This window comes from Spea bombifrons, chromosome 2 (genome assembly GCF_027358695.1).
Source record: "Spea bombifrons isolate aSpeBom1 chromosome 2, aSpeBom1.2.pri, whole genome shotgun sequence".
Lineage (NCBI taxonomy): Eukaryota > Metazoa > Chordata > Amphibia > Anura > Pelobatidae > Spea > Spea bombifrons.
This window is the reverse complement of record NC_071088.1, coordinates 27823340-27843541: the sequence shown is the minus strand read 5'-3', so window position 1 is coordinate 27843541 and position 20202 is coordinate 27823340. Positions and strand designations below refer to the sequence as shown.

Sequence of the window (20202 nt, the reverse complement as noted above, 5' to 3'; positions counted from 1 at the left end):
TTCACCCTCACATGTTCACTGGATAGCGAAATATTTCACCTATGGATTTTTTTTAAGAATGGGGAAAAACTTGCAGTCCTAAGGTTTTGTAACTAGCATGAATGAAAGGTGCTCTATGCCAAAGTTTGGCAAACCCAACGTTAAATGTGATCCTATGCCGCATGTTGGCGTTAGTGTCTTGCTTTTAGGTATGTGCAGCTGGCGTTTTTTATCGTGTGACATACAGATGCATTCATTGAGATGTACCTTCCACTTAATGCAGATATTCTGAAAATTAGAAATAGTGTTTCCCTGATGTTCATACTTACTAAAACAAAGAAGACTTTTTTTTTGTTTATTCCTCTACATATCCAAAATTAAAGTTACTTGGCCATTTAAAATAAAGGCTAGCAGGGCCTTCCTTTATATAGCGCAAAACACTGCATCCACCCCGGGTTCCATGCTCCTGCCTGTCCAGAACCCGTGACGACCTACTTGAAAACGCTGGCGCAGTCAGCTGGGGACAGTCCTGGAGGCTGCTTACTATTGAATACTTATTTATACACAATACAAGTCTGGTGTGCTTTTTCTAAATGTAGAAAATGGTCCCCCAAAGTTCTCTCAGACATATGAATCAGACCAACTTCTCACTTAATTGCAAAAAATGAGGTATCTTTACAGCATCACAGCAAAGAATGAAGCCCTGTAATGATGCGCCCAGTGGTGTTGAGAATATGAGTTAAAAACTGAATTTGTCACAAACACATTTCCCAGGTCCCGATGAACCCTTATACAATGCTGCATAATATGGTGCCACCGTATAAATCCAGTCTGGGGGAACTTATTTCTTTTTTGTGTGCAGCTTTAAGATTATTTTTTTTCCCCAAGTGTTAAAAAAGGCATTGGATATAACAGACATACGTACAAATACCTAGGCTTATTTTTACATACTGTGGTTGCGTAAATCTCTACAATGCCCTAATGCAGGGCCTGCTTTCTAAAAGCCTTTATTACACACAAAAGAAACAAACGGTTGTGCGCGTTTTTGCATACATCAGTTAAGTACGCTGTTTGCGTCACTCTCCTTTTCTCTCTCCAACCCCAGTTGCTTGGTTACAGCTGGCTCGCGATGTTGCATGTTCACTGAGCGGGTCCTGTCAGTCATGTGCGTGATGGCTTCCCTAGTACATGTGCTGTCATATACTGGGGTCTCTGCATCCATTACAAGGTCACGGAAGCTGGCAATGTGGTCTTGTTTTGTGACAAGTCCACTTTAACACTAGGGCATCTAACGATGTCCTTACCCATATCAGGGTCCACTTCTGCACACCAGCTCTGCGATAGGCATTTTGCTAGTTGGTATTTGTTGGTTAGGCATGCCCAAGCAGATAACAAGGATTAGTGAGATTTTGTGCACATTGGTGGTGTTTGTCATCATTTATATAAAGATAGGAAAGCTTTGTGTCATTGAAGGTAAGACGTGTTTCATTGGTTATAGGATTTTGTGCATTAAGGGTAAAGGTTATTGGCCCTGTATTGGCCCTGTATTGGCCATGTTAAAATGTAGCCTAACTCTGAGCTGTGACACCCTCTAGCCCAATCTACAAGTCTGATGGCACCCTAGCCTTGTTCAAATAGCTAGACTCTTGGATAATTTGTTGGACGCCGCAAATAGTGAAGCGCTGGGTGAATTCACCAGTTTCAAGCACCTCTCACACCCTGCTAAATTTTGTGAGTTTGGCTCCCGTTTATTTCAAGCCACTTCATTTGTGGCTTCTAAGTTTTCCCCTTAGTGCAAAAACACTCTGACCCTATACAAAGTCCTTCAAAACTGCATGTTGGAGATGAATGAGTGTTACATGCCTAATTATTCATCCTCATTGTCCATCTTTCTTTTACCTCTTTACCTCTAGTTATAATTGGCAGACTTGTGAGCAGAGGCATTATTGGCAGTGGCTAGGGGTCTGAGAGATTAGATATGGGGGGAGTATATACGATAGTGATGAAAGCTAACAATGGGTGTACATTATACATATGAGTGTGTGAATACCTTACACCTTGTGATTCTTGGAAATCTACACTTATTATAATGTGATTGTGGTGGCATAATTTATTACAAAATCATAGATAATTCCATCTGTCCATTGGAAAAGAACAAGTAAATTATGTATTAAAAACCTGAGGCTATGCACCGCTTTTATAATTCACTGTGACACAAAGGTATTGAAGCCATACCCTTCCTGAAGGCATCGCGTAGCGTGGTTTATAACCTACGACAAGATTTTGATAAAAGCTGCTTGACATATTATAGCATGGATTGATTGAACAAAGCTGTACATTTTGTATCTGTGTAAAACACCAGAGGCATAAGTGGGTTTCGCTTAGGCTTGGATTTTATTCTAATTCTATTTACCATACATTTTATTTTAATAAGAACATGTATGAAAGCATGGGAATTCAGTTGTTTTTCCGAATGTGCTCAAAATTAGGAGCAACATATGTTTCTTAGCATAACATAATTTAGAGAGATTTAACTGTCACCCATGTGGCTTTTAGCATGATCACATATGTATTTCAAAATACCATATACAGTATACTGCTCATTAGAAGCAAAAACCTTTAGAGATTAGGAGTCTAAGCTGGCACGGCGTCTTACTTCTTCTGTTCTCAAGCTGGAGCCTAGCCAGATGATGGGCTCAGGTGAAGGCCATCTCACCTGTCTGTCTGTCTTCACTGCCCTGCAATATTCTTCATCTTCCCATCCTTCTCTTAGGGCTGTCAGGACCAGTTACATTCCATAAAAATGCAATTGTGTCTGAGGTAAGCTCGGCCAGGAACAGACAAACCCTTATAGCTTGCCTAGTGATCAATTCCCATCTGGAAGCCACTCATTTATATTTAGCTCCCTTGCACTGTTGCAAAGCACTGATAACACACATACGGGTGGTTCATACCCAAATGTGAGGGAAACCTCCTCTACAGATGACTACCAGAAAGCCTCTTCAAGCTCTCAAAACTGGGAGCAGGAAAGAAAGACCCTCAACATACACGGAGGTCTGCCTGCTTTCAGCCTCACTGTCTTGGTAAGGGATACAGCTTTATGAGATCCTCCGATTCATTGGGTTGTGTCGCAGATTACAAAGATGAAACGCGTCAGGCACTTGATAGCTTACTGCTTTTTAGTTCAGACTGTGGTTGCTTGAATCATGTGTGCAATTAAAGTGGGTGAAGATTATATCCACCAGTATGTGCCAATAGCGAGGAGATTTTGTTTGATGTCTAATGGCGGTGAAAGGAAACCACTTCATTTCAGTAAAAGCACATTATTCAGGACATTCTTGGCGAGTGTTTTGAGAGCATGAGATTAAGCACACACCTCAAACTCTGTTATTTACAGAGCCGGCGCATACAGTTAATAGCGGTGATATGCTTATATTAGTCAATTGGTTACCATGTGCACAATAACTGTGCTTCCGCCTACTCCATCCTATTCTGCCTGGTGGGCATATGATAGCATTTACTGACACATCTGTCGCATTCTCTGTTGTGAGCGGTTACTTAAATTCAGATATATGAAGCATTCATAGAATATAAATCATGTATATTTGTCTAGATCTCGTGTTCCTTTTAGCAGAAGGTATTTATTTTGAGAAATAAACCTTCCATGAATGTAGTGTGATAGTTGAGGGTATAAATATGAATTAAGGGGCTCAGTTCAGTGACCCATCTACACCGTAATTGGCGTTAATGCTGGTTGAAAATACATGATTTTGGATTCAGCTACCAGACTAAACTCTAGCTAGACTGTGAAACCACAAAAAATGAATAAGGAAACTTTACTAAAGGCGATGGGGTATTATGGCAAGTCAATTGGATTCATTTACACATGTACATTTTAGACTATAAAAAAACTTTTTTCTAGAAATATTCAGGCACATCTACAGACATTAAATGTATCATGGAAAGCCCAAATCACCACCCTGCACATGCGCAGAGAGAAAAGTAAACCACATTGTACCAATGGTAAGTTAACCTTATAAATGTGATTTTCCACTGCTGTTTAACTCATCGACTATAGCATAAGAAGCCACTATGCTGCTTCTACAAAAAAAAAATATACACCATGCATTTAGGAGTTTATTAGACTTATTTTGTAACACCACATCCACACTCACTCCCATGGGGTTGGCTTCTTATACAGAAATGTATGGATAGAGATATATAACATAGGCAAGCATCAGAGCACTCACACTGCTGGATGTAATGAGCTTCAGCTGTGGCAGTAACATGCACTAACATCACACATTTCCCTTTGATCCTATTGGGCACTCTATCATTTGACATGGAATATTTGAAGGTTGAGTTGTGTTAATGAGGTATACATGTTTAAATGTGTACATGTACTCAAGCAGATATGAATAGTTTTTGGATTAGTGCCCTTGAAGCTGAATTACTTACTAGTGAGTCTGATTTTAGTGTGAGATCTGTTTTTATGTAGACACAGCTCACTGAGGTAAGGTCTATTGATGCTACCCTTCACTGTTCTGTCAGACTAGAATGTTTTGTCCTTTTAAATTAGTTTGCACTTTTTAGTACCAATTTAAAAGACAAAGTTAAATATAATGTTTTGGTTGTAATTTTTATAGCACCAAATAAATACCGTTGGCTTGTGTTGACATTTATTTTCTATCAACCCTCAAGCAGGCTGTGATATAAAGTGCAGAATTCCTTGGGTTTAGCTCTTTTCATTTCATGGCATAGTGACTTGTTCCCCAATACCTGTGCATGCGCATGTGGAAGACCTGAGGGCTGTGCCTTCCAAGGACGTTCTTTACACAAGAAAAGGGCGCATTTTGGTTAATTGAAAGAATCAGTTGGTTATTTAGTATTTGTTTTATTCCAGGGTTCCACCTTTTATTATTCCGCAATGGATTTGTTAGAATCAGCTGTGAGAATGAGCCAGTGGATTGGAAAAACACAAGGGACAGTGGTGTGAGTGACCCACAACAATTGTCGACTCGTTTGGAGAGCAAATAAAACAAGTTGCACGTTGTTTTATGGCCCGTAGTGGGCTTTTAATAATTTGCAATCTACCTAGTTTTCATTTGCATGGTAATCATAAAGTACACTAATAAACAAGGGGATCCGTAAAAGTGCTTTGCTTTGAGGCCCATTAAAGAATCATCCGGGCCATTAGCGGGGCTTGCTTTTTGTGATTTTGGATTATTTGTGAACTGTTACAAGCTTAATCATAACTGGAATGGGATAGACTGATCGAGTGGGGCGCTTGGCAGCCTGTGCTGTTTCATTATCCTTGGAGTAATTATGATAATTGGAGTAAAACCGCAGCACGGTGTAAGTTAAGGAGTTCGACAGAACCTGTGCTGCTAAAAAGACGCCCATTGTGCTTTTCATTGGATAATACCCATCATAAACCTCCCTTTCATGGCGGTGCTGTTTGCTGCGACACCAAAATATTTTGTTTAAATGTGCATTCCAGACAGCAAAGGACAGCGCACCATAATGCTCTCATATACATTTTCAGTTTTATTAACTTAATTGGAAATTGCCTGATTACCACTGTGATCAGATTTCTCCTAAATTAGTGAAACAACTTCCCAGGGTAGAGTAACCATACTGCTCGAGGCGGCAGGACTAGCAGTGCATGGGGTGTCTTCAGAGGGTGGGGCATAGGAGATGGAGTGGGTGTGGCAAAACAGTGCCCTATTGCATGGGTTAAAGTGTCCTGGAGACTCAGCAATGCAGGGCTTCACTAGGAGACTCCAAGTGAAGTCCCTGTTTTGGGACCCAAATGCTTCTATCCTTTTTTTTTCTCCCCTGATACTGCACTTTTTTTTACTCATTGGAACTCAGAATGTCTGCTGTGTATGAGATAAAAATCACTCTACTGTATATAGTAATAATGTGTATATAAACAACAGAAAACTGATTTATGAAGTAAATTGTGTAAATAAAATGCCAAAAAAATAAAATTAATTTTCCCAGCGGCTCAATAAATTTCATAAATAGGTTCATCCTATAACAAATAGCTCTCTCTACTGGCCATCACAAACGGTAGGCAATATGTATGGAAACTCATGTTTCATACTTAAGGTTAATTTTCTGTAGGACCATCAAGTATATGTGTCACTAAACTATATTGAAAATAAGCTCATAAAATCCGTTATTAAGCCATTAAATTATTGTATAGATTTTTTTAATATGTAACAAGCCTGCCATCCTAGATTTACCACGGTATCGTGGTGTTGGATACGGTGCATGCATTGTTTTGTCCTTTATCCCTAAAGATTAAATGCCCTGCTGTATTTTTCCTGTCTTTCCGGCTTAACTCCGGCCCCTGTGAATAAGATTAGTATTAGCATAGCATGCTTTCCTGCGAGGGGCTATTGAGGTTCATTGATGTATGTGTTTCTCACTGCGCTCCGGTGGACTGCTGTAATTCAACATGACAGGTCAGCTGTCATATCGAGGGAAGGATGCTCTCATGATTGTGTTTTTTAGGGGCACCTAGTGTGACAGAGGAAGCCCTTCTTTTCTCACAACGTGTGTTTGTGTTGTCTCCAAAATTCCGTTGCGATGCTTTTCGTAACCCGTTCAGTACTTTATTCCTTTTGAAGTTTGATACCATGGAGTCGATATACAATACAATTTTGACAAACCGGTTTCACAGCACTTTGGTAATTGGTTCCACCAGTTGTTCTGCTGACAGTAGTTTCTTGCACTTATTAAAAGTGAATTGTATCTACAGTTTTTACTATTGCTATTATCTGTTGACAGTGGGCCCGACACACAACATGTGAATAAATTTAAATAAAGCCTATGCTTCTTCAGTCCAATTAATTATTACTCTCATGCAGAGTGTGCTGCAGTATTGCCATAACTAAAATGTGTGTGTGCGCGCGTGCTAATCGGCTCCGACACGAGTATTGTTCTGCGGCTTTATTATGTCTTTATGGTTTCTGGAGGGGGTCTCCATTTCTATCATAATGAACTTTTTTTTTTTTTTTTTTTTTCTTAAGACAAATGTAGCATATGGAGAAATTCAAAATGTATTAGATTTAACTTTACCAAATACTGCTTAATTCACGTACCTCTGTTAAGCTGACACATTATATCAGCAGCCAACAAGTGGAAAGGGTTACATTAACAGGGTTGAAAATGTGCTCTTAATGTGGTTTAGCTGGATGACATGAGTCAGTTTAGATTTGTTGACCAGTCCAATTTCACAGCTATTATTACCTATGCTAAAGCGTATCATGGCATTATAAGGGGTTTATTTGCTGCAGGATGAGCTCAGCACCTACTGCAGGAGGACCTTGCTTTGGTTGGCCCTCTATAATGCACGGTAACCTAAGTGAATAATGTCCTTTCTGGCAAAATAGTGGTCAACATTAATTGTGTGTTTCCTTTTTTATATTTCTTGTAGCTCAATTTAAAGAACTCCTCTCTGGTTGTATTGATAAAACAATGTATCATCCTTGAAGTTCTGTCCATGAAACTTCATCATATGTCTTAGCGGATTGGGTTCTCAAGTGCAAGTGTCTTAGAATTGAATCCTTTGGATTCCTCTGATGATCTTAGTACTGGACTTTGAAATGTAACATGTTAGCACTCAGAATACAAATTCCCTTCAAGAAAAAGTAAAAAGTTTTCTGGCACTGGTACGGCAGACAGTGTTAGCCTCAAGATGCCCTCCTCTCGGGAAAATGAGCAACTTGTTATTTAGAAACGCCACATGTGTCAATTTTATCACTCTGTCCATCTTTTAAACAACAGAAAACGTATACAGATAGCGCCATTATGGCTTAATAAAATGTGGGCGCTGCTACAAAGTATCATCCACCAGAGCTCTCAACACACAATGTATTGGACTTCTGAAATGAAATGACACAATTAACCCCTTAAGGACAATGGGCGGTCCCTAAACCCATTAAAAACAATGCATTTTGACGAACTTTGTCATTAAGGGGTTAAATATAGCCCATGAATATATATTTCCTCAATGCTTCAATTGTTTCGGTGCTTTTGCATTACTTTTGTGTGATTATTATGAGAGACTGGCACATTAAGTGTTTCACAGAACCGACTCCAAGTATCATAGCAACCAAGTCATTGTGATTGGGGGTAATTCCGCTTTTCTCTAATTCCCTTTCAGATGATCTTTCATTATCAACATTTATCATTCAACAGCTGTATATTGTCCTCTGATGAATGGATAACCATCATTTTCTCCACTGGCTTTTCCTAATTTTTTTAAATTGGAAATATAATGTTGCCAATCTATCAATTCACACAATTCTGTGTCCATCTACTCTGTTTATTATATAGTAATTTTGATAAACCACTCAGACTGATCACTATATTATATTAACATACTGTTTGTTAAATGCCTAATTAAAAATAACTAGTGTTACCAAAAAATGATCTCTGGAGACGCAAGTGTCTGACCTGCAAAGCTAAGAATCACACACAAATTTGAAAGGGATAGCTATAGGGCTGCAACTAACGATTATTTTAATAATCGATTAGTTGGCCGATTATTTTGTCGATTAATCGATTAATCGGATAAAAAAATACATTATTTTAAATTGAAGAAAAATTGCAATAAAAAACGTACAATTTACACTTTCATCTCTTTATTGCAATGGCCTCTCTCTATTCACCTTCTTATTTTACTGACATAATAATAAAAGCTACAAGAACCCAAACACAGTGCTTCTCAAACTAGGTTTTAATACAAAGTTATTAGTAAATATTAATTCATATGTTAACTATTTTTCATATTTAGTAAAAACTGAGAAAAAAGCCTTGTTTAAATTTTTTTATTTACCAAACTGCCCCCAGTTATGCACATCTGACCCCCAGCTTGCCACTCTGCCCCCATATATGCCTTATACCTCTTATATGCCAGATTCCACTGTGCCCCCTGATATGCCACTGTGCCCCTGATATGCCTTATACTCCTTATATGCCAGTGATATGCAACTGAGCCCCGATATACCTTTTAGCCCCAGATTTGTTTTATGCCCCCCTGATACCCCCTATATGCCACTTAGCCCCCTGATATACCTTTTACCCCCAGATATGTTTATGCCCCCCTGATATGCCTAATATCCATATGCCTTATACCCCCTATATGCCCTAAAAATTCATAATACCCCCCATACACCACTATAACTCACCCATACACCACTCTGGCTCCTCCCCCTCCCATACACCACTCTGGCTCCTCCCCCTCCCATACACCACTCTGGTTCCTCCCCTCCCATACACCACTCTGGCTCCTCCCCCTCCCATACACCACTCTGGCTCCTCCCCCTCCCATACACCACTCTGGCTCCTCCCCCCTCTCATACTCCACTCTGCCTCCTCCCCCCTCCCATACACCACTCTGCCTCCTCCCCCGCCCATACATCACTTTGGCTCCTCCCCTCCCATACATCACTTTGCCTCCTCCCCCTCCCATATACCACTCTGCCTCCTCCCCTCCCATACATCACTTTGGCTCCTCCCCCTCCCATACTCCACTCTGCCTCCTCCCATACACCACTCTGGCTCCTCCCCTCCCATACATCACGTTGGCTCCTCCCCCTCCCATACATCACTTTGCCTCCTCCCCCCTCCCATACTCCACTCTGCCTCCTGTGAACCTCCGTTTCTGACAAGACACCAGGGAGCCGGGTAGAGAGGCAGAGTGGCGTATGAGAGGGGGAGGAGCCCGAGTGGTGTATTGGAGGGTGGCTCCCATACACCCCTCTGACTCCTCCCCCCTCCCATACACCGCTCTGCCTCTCTACCCGGCTCCGTTACTGAAGGCACTTTCATTGCAGCTTCATAGAAGCCACAGTGTAAGTGAAGGGCAGTAACGGAGTCTGTCTGTGCGATGCAGACCCTCACCGGCTATCAGAGAGGATGATTCTCTGTCAGCCGGTGGGGGTCTGCATCGCACAGACAGACTCCGTTACTGCCCTTCACTTACACTGAGGCTTCTATGAAGCTACAGGGAAAGTGCATGTCAGTAACGGTGCCGGGTAGAGAGGCAGAGCGGTGTATGGGAGGGGGGAGGAGGCAGATGGGAGGGGGAGAGAGACGGAAGTGAGAGACCGGCCGACAGTGAGAGGAATCCAGGTCCCCTGCAGTGTAGCGGGGGATCTGGATTCCGGTGTTATAATCCGATCTCTGTTTGAGATCGGATTATATAAGGAGAGGAGTTTTTCAGAGCATTTGCTCTGAAAAAACCTCTTTTTATAATCAATAAAAATCGATCCGATTAATCGATGATGAAATTCGTTGACAACGATTTTCATTATCGATTATTATCGATTTTATCGATTAGTTGTTTCAGCCCTAGATAGCTATCATATGTATGATGCCAGGAGTCTGCCTCTAAATATTCAGTTTCTATCAGTTTCATAGAATTTGGCCAAATTATTATCTGTGTTTGTCTTTATAATTTTTATGATTTTGGATACTAAATAGTCAGGGGTGTCTAGTTACAAAAAATATACAAGTTCCAGGTCTTATCGGATGATTAATTTTGTCTTCATGTATTTTTTTTGAGGATAATCAAACTAATAGGCAGCTTCTTCCATCATAAGGCAATTTTATATTTTACATCCCTTTTGACATGTGTCTCTCTCATGAAATGTCTGTTTTCTCCTGGGATTTAAGACAATGCTGCAGACAATAACGTCATGGTCATGTACCATAGGTTGCTGTAGCAGGAACCAATCCTGGTTCCATCACCCATAGTTTAGAAGGACCAAGGGTTTCTGCATATCACACATGCTAAATGTTAACCTATTCAGTGCTAATGGAAGCTAAATCTTGTAACATATAAATTAAACCATGCATGTTCAAAAATGTATTGGTCATTTACATAACGAACTTTCTTCTCTTGAGAACCAAACAGTAGTACTTAGCAAGTTTCCCAGGAAAGTTCAGTCTTGGTCAGTGTCTGGAGAATTTTATGGAATGTTGCTTACAAAATGATTCCATGTAAGAAATTGTGATCTCATACTGTTATTTTCATACAAATATACTTTGTACTAAAGCAAAATGAGAGCTCTCATTTGAAATTACTAAAACCTGTAATGGTTCTAGATTGGAATGATGTCAAGTTACACCTCACGGGCCAATATTCTGCCAAAGTGTTACATTATAGTCTTATTACAGAGTTATTAGAAAAATATAAAAATATTAGTATTATTATACACCGCTGAGTCTTGGTTCTCTGGCAAAGCAGTGGACAAACCTGCCAAAAACTTTTTTTTAGATTTAAGCTGTATTCTGCAACATTTCTAAAAACCCACACACACCCCCGCAAACAAATCTCGTTGATGTACTTGTCAAATATATTTTATTGAAGATGAAAAATATACATGAGCTAGGAAAAGACACACATCCCTTAGGTACTTGCTGCTACAGCAAGCAGTAATTCATTGTCCACCTACCAAAATGCTAATTCCTTCTTATCCTTTGCAGACTAAAATCCAAAAATCTGGTTTCCCGCAGATTTCAGTTTTCTATAACCCCCAGCATTTCAGGGGGGTACATGCAAGGTTTTACATTTATAGGTCCCTGGGCCGGTCGGGGGGATCAAATGATTTCTGTGACTAGCCCATGACCCCCTAACAAAGTAGTTTTTAGTAGGATGCCTTCTGAAACTGGATGTTTCCTGACACAAAAATTGACCCCTTTGTGATATTGCCTGTCATAATTGCTCATTACATCCGCTTAAAAAGGGTATTACAATGTTCCAGCATTCATTTCTAAACATCTCGAGCACATCATGTCTGCGTTCTTTGCTTTTCTATAAAACTATTGTGCTTTAATAACAAGTATGATGTACATTTATTTTTACTTTGACAGTTGCTACGGAAACACTGGTGTCTTAGAAACATCAGATCCTGGTCTTTCATTTCAGCTTAACTGCTGTGTTTTGCTTTAGTTTGCATAGAATTCCTTCACTAAAATTCATGGTGTTTTTCTTTTACCATCACCAAGGAAATCTGTTTTAGCTCTTCATGCATCATCAGTGACTAATACCCGTGTGACATATACATGCTTGACCTTAGTTATGAAGTAATGAGTTGTCTTACTGAGGTGTTCTCCATAGTAATTTAGGTAGTAGAAGCATCAAACCCGAACCCGAACAACAAAAGACAAAATTAGGAATATTTTTTTCAATTGGGCCATATCCTACTTGCAAACAAATCTCCTCAGCTTCTGTTTCCTGCATCATAGAAAGCAAAACCACGTGAAGCATGGCCTCTCAAACAAATACAAAAAGAAAGAGAGAAAAACATGATTGTTCCAATGAGATGATATGTGTTGATTTCAGTTAAGTGGGATCATCAGTGCACCTTAATGCATACCTGGGAACTTCTGAGCTCCAGCTTCCGGGAGCCTTCCCTTGCGAGACACAGCGAGGACTGCCCACGGACGTCGGTGGGCGATCCCTCTGATGGCGCTAAATGGGAAACACCCACATTTAAGGGGAAAATGGGCGGGGAGCGACCCGGCGGATTCGGGTCTTGACCTGGAGAGTTCCCAGGTATGTGCATATGATATCCGAGGGGTCTCTTACATTTTACGTGATGTAGCCCTTGCAAATGCATGGGGGGGGACTCTGCACAATCTACTGGCATGTAATGTGCTTATCACCAGTCAGCTACATCACTGGCTTGGAAAATCTAACAATTTCAACTTTCCTGCTACTGATTTATTAATTGTTGAGAGGTTAAAAGGAAGGGGTCGTTCCAGCTTTTAAAGATTGCAAATCTTTACAGATTTGCCGGGATTAAATGTTGTCATAATTGCCAGAGCTGAATATGATCTAGCTAAGTGATAGATGTTACTCACATTGTTGCCAACATTCTGTCTGTCTCTGTCAGGCTCCAAAGTACACAAATTAAAATGGCATATTGGCAGACCCCTGTCTGCTTCCTGGAAAATGGTAGGACGAGGGCCTAATATGGCAGGCACGCATGTATGGGGGATTAGACATCTTTTGTTTTTGCTTCAAATGTATACAATTTTTAAAAGCATTTTGTCATTAACCTTTAAATACAATCAAAATGGCCATGGTGTGAGATTGTATGCCCTTGCTATGATCTGCTACTAAAATATCAAGTACACAATGATCGAAATTGGTCCTTAGGGTTTAAGTGGTGAGTAATACAGCTATGTCTGGCTATGGACACCATTTGACATTTAACATGTAAGCGCCTCTTAGCTGAGAATCGCATGACGTAATGCAGTACCATGCAGATCCAGCTGGCTTTGCATAGACTAAAGGTCATGTCCCATCCATTAAATGACTCTCAAGGCCAGTTCTAAGGTTTGCTGCCACAGTTATAAGTAATGGGCTATACCCAAGGCATCCAGAGTGATTACGTTTTTAGGTTTTCCCAACTGCCAAGAGGCAGCATCTGTAATGTAGACATGTAGAAAACATGTGCAGGTGAAATTCATTAAATATTACCCGGCTTGGTTGTTCTAAAATAGGTTATTGGGCTAAAATTGAGAATAATTATTTAACAAAATCATTTGCTAATGAAAAGTTGATGCTGGAAATAACCTTGGGCATTAACATTGTTAAAGGATTTCATAATACTATGGGATTGTGATGTCATAGAATGTGGAATTTATTGAAAGGTGGCTTTTTTTCTTAAGGCGTGATTTCTAATGATAAATTAGGCTCGTATAAAAGCAACATGTTGATTTGAGGACTAAATTGTCAGTTAACTGCCTGTGCACCTTGGATAACCAAAGCTATGTAGTTCTGTGTGCAGGGTATGGGCCTTTCCCCCCTTCAACTGATTCAGAGATCTGAAGAACCCAATACATACATCTCTCATTGATTAAAGCAGAAGGGAAAAGCTTTTAGATTAAGGCTACATTATCTAAACAACAACTGTTTTGTTTTAGTCTTCATGCTGTCTTTGTGTATTTTGTCAAAAGAATTGCATGCTCTGTCTGTCTGCTGTACAGGGCTGAGGAAATGGAAACAAAAATAATAATAATTAAGAAAAGTTTATATCTTTAGGGTATGGAGCATTTAGAGGTTAAACCCTATTGCACTCTTAGTCACCAGTATATAAAATGTTACATAGGATTAGGCTTCTGACAGTTTCCATTAATGAAACCCCAACTGTGCACTTGTGACTTTGACAATCTCATTTGTGTGGTTTTGTTCAGTATTGGCGGGCATGACATGTATATGTGGCAATAGTCCCAGCGTGTTGTACACTAAGGTCCGTGTTATGGTATTAAACATGTCAGAGAACTGTGGAGCGGAGTGGGTCCTCATAAAACGGATATACTGTGAATTGGTTACCACAAAACTCTTGTACTAACCAATTATGAATCTGTTGGTTTATTTAAAATCTATGATCCATTATTCAGTTGTTTATCTTTCAGATTTAAAGACATTTACGTACAGTGGCAAGAAAAAGTAAACGAACCCTTTGGAATTACCTGGTTTTCTGCATTACTTGTTCATAAAATGTAAAAGCAAAGGTTTAAGGACATATATAGCCTGGAAGAAAGGCGTGACTACAACAAGAGGACATAGTCTTCAGCTGGAGGGGTGGTAGGCGTTAATACAGTGGAGGTGGGATAGGCATAAGGCTTATCTAAATATACGATAAGGCCATAGACTAAAGGTCGGGCAGACTTGAATCACAAGCATAGACAAACACAATGTTCTTAAGCTAACAATACAGAAACAATGATTATCTTTCATTTCTTTATTGAACACACCCATTAAACATTCACAGTGCTGGTGGAACAAAGTGAACCCTTGGATTTAATAACTGGTCTAACCTCCTTTGGCAGCAATAACTTCACACAAGTACTTACGGTAGCTACGCATCAGACCTGCACAACATTCAGGAGGAATTTTACAGAACTGCATCAGCTCAGCCATATTCTTGGGATGTCCGGTGTGAACAACTGTCTAGAGGTCATTCCACAGCATCCCTAATGGGTTAACTTTACTTCAAACCTCCTATGCTTTTTCGTTGATTGGATTCTAGATTGCCAACTCCTGACTCCTATTAGCTTTTGTTGAAGTGATTAGCCTTTTTTGCATACTTTTTTTACAACCCACACTGTGAATGTTTGATGTATTGAATATAGACATGAACAATACAATAATTTGCGTGTCATTAGCTAAAACAGATTGTTTTTGTTCATTATTGTAACTTAGATCATATCATATTTTAAAATCTTTACATAAATGTTGTTACTTCCAAAGGGTTCACTTACTTTATCTAGCCGTTGTATTCTCTTACTGGGTTGCTTAATCTTCATAGTCATCATTCCTTTCTTAAATTTAAAGATCTCTTTTGTACTGCACAAATGTATACATTTGTGTGTTTATTATTATTATTACTCATTATTTTATATAAAAGAAATATTTCACAATGGATTCATCTTGAAGGTCGCTTGCTAATCAGCATGTAGTAAATAACTTTAAATTCTATTTCTTACTTGGGTGATTTCAATAGACATTACTTGTGCAACCAATGAGATTGCATTAATAGGCAGAAAATATACCTGACATGGCTTAAACAACACTAAATCATGAATTTACTGATATAATTGTCATAGAGGACATGTCTGCTTCTTCATTTAAAAGGCCAACTGTTTCTTTTGTTAGAAGAGGAGAGCTAGCCCTGTGCACTGCACAGTTAAATTATTGAGATGACTAAGAAATCCTACAGATTTAATTATGTATTATACAGTGTCAGCTCTGCTCTTCTGGCAAGAGAAACACCTTGTGGTTTGCCCTACTATAGTTGGTGAGTCAACTCACCTGGGACTCAGTTTAGTGACTAAGCCCCTGAGAATTCAATTAACACACCAGCAAATACAAATGGAACAGAAAAGTGGCCTGTATTTACTCACCATTTAATTTTTTGCTCCATTCCTTCTGTTTTCGTGATGGCAGACATTGTAAACGAGAAGCAAGCAGACTCATTACAAGATCTCTACAGGGCCCTGGAGCAGGCAAGTTTGTCCCCACTTGGAGATCGACGACTTTCAACCAAAGTGGAGTACAAGAAGTCATTTATAAAAAGATGTAGTGATCCGGTAGTCAATGAAAAACTTCACAGACTGCGAATTTTGAAAAGCACTTTAAAGGTAGGATTTTAGAAGAGAAAACTGACGATGCCTAAAATTTCAACCCCAAATATTACTCTAGTATTTTATTTATGAGACAATTAGATACCCAACATTTCAAATGGCCAGAGAAAGGCACTTTTGGTTCAGTTGCTGTGGTTAAAGGCATGAGTAGGAGGAAGCGCTTTACCCAAATGTTTTGAAGACTTTCTGAGAAAAGGGATACATCAGGAAAGAAAGAGGGCTGGGGGATTTGGTTCCCAAACATGGGACACTTGAGAGGTATGGTGTCTATTAAGGGTAACTGCTACTAGTACTATAATTAAGCTGAAGAAGTCCGTGTGAATAAACACTATTGGGGTTTGGCACGCACAACGTTATTTTCTCTTGTATGTTGCAACCCTTAGTTGCCTAGCAATAAGATCCTATGAGAAATGCTCTCTACTATATAGATCTCTTTCACATTTTATCTTTCACATTTTCTTTTTGTCGAGTGACAGATGGGACCCAGATATAACATCAGTCCACTCCCCGATTCATGGTTTATAGCAGGGATGTCTAATTTTAGGGTCAATTCTGCTATAGGTACCAAAATACTGGTGCAGGTCAAAGGTGTTTTTTGAAAACAAGGCCTTGTAGGTCACTAATGTGCAATCTGACACTGCTACTTATGCCTTAATATTTTATGTAATTATAGCTTTAAATAATGTGTAAGATTATTTTCCTAAGCATGTAACATGATTACAAGTATCTTATCTAAGCTTCTGTTCCCAGAAAAAAACACTTCCTACTCAGAATTTTAGCACATTGTCATTTCATTGAAAATGGTCATTTTTTTTTAAATGGTAGCTTCTAAGTATACGTTAATTTTTTCATCTGTATTTAAATACTGAGTTGTTCTTGTGCATTAATATAATATCTCGACGATCTTCAAAATTGATCATGTACCGTATTTGCTTGATTATAAGACAAGGTTTTTTTCAGAGCAAATTCTCTGGAAAATACCCCTTGTTTTATAATCCGGGTCATCTTATAATCAGACCTCAAATAGAGACTAAGATCCAGATCCCCCGCAGCGCTGCTGGGGACGTGGATCATCCTGTCTTATGCCCTCCATTTAACACCCCCCCACACACCCAAACTTACTGGTGCTTCTGACTCCCTCGGGGCAGCAAGTAGACGGCTACGCGATTCGCTGAAGCTGGAAGGAGGTGTGGTTAGCAACGGGGGTTCTTTCTCCAAGCAGGAGAGTGTTGTTTGGCTAAAAGCTCTTCACAAACCCTACCCTATAACGTTCCCACAAATGTCTATTAACTGTTAATAAAGTAAATGACATACAACTAAACATTTGGATTAGCCAACGAGGGACACTTTTGTTTTTGAGAGTGTTGATAGAGATGTGGCTGGCAAGTAGACCTTTACCGAGTGACCTATCGTTTCATTTTTATGTCATTTAATATATTTTATTTCCACAATTTAATTAACGCATTGCCTGCTGTTTCATTATGCATTATTGTGACTTAGGGTTGTAGCACTCTGTGAAATGACTCATACTCAGAATACATTCTAGAAAAAAGAAAAGAGATAGGGATTTGACTTCCCTTTCAAGGAGGAACACCTGAGAGATTTACAGTGGGATGAAATGCTTCATTTACCTGCAAATCCATGGTGCAGTGAATAAGGCTTAAATCTTTTTGAGAATGCAGAGTAATTATTGGCAGCACTGGTATCACAACACAGTTCATAGAATAGATCTGGGCTTTGTGAGTATGCAAGAAATAGCTTGTTGGGAGCAAATCATGTTAAATGGTATATCTTATTGCACTCCTAGATCATCAGAGTTTTCTTTAAGTCTAGATAAATGCATAAAAATGCATTGCTTGGGATGTCAACATTATTTTTTTTTAGCTCGGTACGCATATTTACTTCTAATCTGTGTCACCAAACAAAGCAACAATGTGATAGCAAAAAAAAATTGGCACCATATCACCAGTGTGGTCAGTTTCAGCTTTTGACTTGCAGATTTTATTATTTCTTCTAAAGGCTTAATCACACAAAAAAAAACACAAAAAAGTTTAAAGCTTTTTCAGTATCTATGATGACAACCTATCAGTGTCTGTTATTGTGACAGATGAACGGGACTTTTATATGATTAAATTGATCATGTCTGGAGATGTTCAGGCATTCAACTGTACTAAGAATGAGTTTTCTAATGTTTCTATTCACTTTTACTTATTATTATTATATTATTGTTGTTTTTTTTTTAGTTCATTTAACCTGAAGTGATATGTTCCCTGAGATATTCATTTGAATATTTGTATTAACAGGTTTGTCTAATGTGTTATCTAATGAGACATTTTGATTTGTCAGTAGAGTAGCTCGTGATGAAAATTATGATAATTTATGTTCTTCAAACATTGCTGTTCATCTAACTTAGATGCTGATTTTTAAATTGGAATGTTGAAAACAGTGGGATATTTATGATGCACAGTGAATTGAATTTTTATTTCTTTATTATATTTTGATGAATTTTAATTATGTACCAGTAAGTAAAATAAAATAAATGTTTTGTGTTTTTCAGGCCAAAGAAGGAGAGGTAGCTATTATTGATAAGGTTCTGGAGAATCCAGATTTGACATCTAAGGACTTTCAAGAATGGAAGCAACTTTACCTGGACCTTTTTTCAGACATCTGTCAAAAAAGTAACACGAAGGACTGTGAAAGTGTCTCCTCCGAAGTAGACGCCCTTATTCAGTCTCTAGCACACACGCATTCATATATTGAAACGCATGTATAATTGTCTTTATCCCTGGAAAAATTTGAAGTTTTCTATTAATATATGGAAAGTCTGCTAAAAATCTATTTTAATGTTGCTGATCTAAGTGGAGTAAATCTTAAATGGTATTGCCAGTATCTCTTATTGGCATTTGTATATTTTCTATGCTATTAGTGCTCAGTTTTGTGTTAATCTTGTGGTTAAAAAGAAACTAATAAATAAAATATCTAAATTGTTGACAGAGCTATACATAGGAAGCAGTTTTTTTTAGGGCTTCATATATGTACTTAATTTTATAATTATATATAGATCCAAGGTGATCCTGCTAAACAGTCATATTATATTCTTGATAAAGGCATCACTTTGACAAAAGGCATAACAGGCATATTTATAATGTTGCATAAAGGCCACTAAAAATAATTTTAAAAAATACAGGTATATTTTTGAGGATTTAATGTAGAATAAAATATTAAAAAGTAGCACGGGGCAAGATTGGAGAAATTGATTATTTTATAATACAAGTAGTAGATCTTAATATGTATTAGCCATACAATAGTTTCACCCTTGTACACTCTGGGATATCCAAAGACATTTAATAATAATAATCCTAATACTTTATGTATTATTCCATTTTTGTAGTGCAATTATATTTGAAAGTGTCCCACAAACTACCTCCAAAAAAGATTTCAGTTTCACCAAAGTATGGTATAAAAAAAATCGAATAGAGCAAAGAACTCAATATAAATAAATCTGATAAGCTACTGTATTGTTTTTTACACATTCATATACCCTTCTAATTTAAGAGTGGCAAGAAAGGGTAAATTAAGCCTTTGGAATTTACCTGTTTTGGGTGTTGCATTAATTGTTCATAAAATGTGATCTGATCTAAGTCACAATTATAGACTAACACAATGTGTTTAAGCTAATAACATTAGAATGTCATTAAACATTCACACTACTGGTGAAAAAAGTAAGTGAACCCTTGGATTTCATAACTGGTCGGACCTCCTGTGGCGGCAATAACCTCAAACAAGCTGTTCCGGTAGCTGCAGATCGAGCCTGCATTATGCTCAGAAGCAATTGTAGACTATTCTTCCTTACAGAACCACTTGAGCTCAGCCATATTCTTAGGATGTCTGGTATGAACGTCTCTCTTGAGGTCATTTCACAGCATCTCTAATAAAGGTTTGAGTTCTCACTGGGCCACTGCGAAAGCAGATTCTCTTTTTTTTTTTAACACCAGTTTGTGGTAGATTTACATTGATGTTTAGGGTCATTGTCCTGCTGCATTATAC

At 38.6% G+C, this 20202-nt stretch overlaps 1 protein-coding gene and 1 long non-coding RNA gene across 2 annotated transcripts in view; both read left to right on the top strand.

Annotated features, from left to right (window-relative positions):
* CNKSR2 (connector enhancer of kinase suppressor of Ras 2) overlaps positions 1 to 19118 on the top strand; it is a 116525-nt gene extending 97407 nt beyond the window's left edge. Inside the window, exons 23-24 of the mRNA XM_053457286.1 lie at positions 15959 to 16152; positions 18713 to 19118. Coding sequence (XP_053313261.1) covers positions 15959 to 16152; positions 18713 to 18928 — 410 coding nt within the window. The 3' untranslated portion in view covers positions 18929 to 19118. The remainder of the gene's footprint in view (positions 1 to 15958; positions 16153 to 18712) is intronic.
* Positions 1 to 19641, top strand: part of LOC128474878 (uncharacterized) — a 152278-nt gene extending 132637 nt beyond the window's left edge. The window contains exon 2 of the long non-coding RNA XR_008346408.1: positions 19290 to 19641. This is a non-coding gene — a long non-coding RNA (uncharacterized LOC128474878). The remainder of the gene's footprint in view (positions 1 to 19289) is intronic.
* The last annotated feature ends 561 nt before the right edge of the window (positions 19642 to 20202 follow it).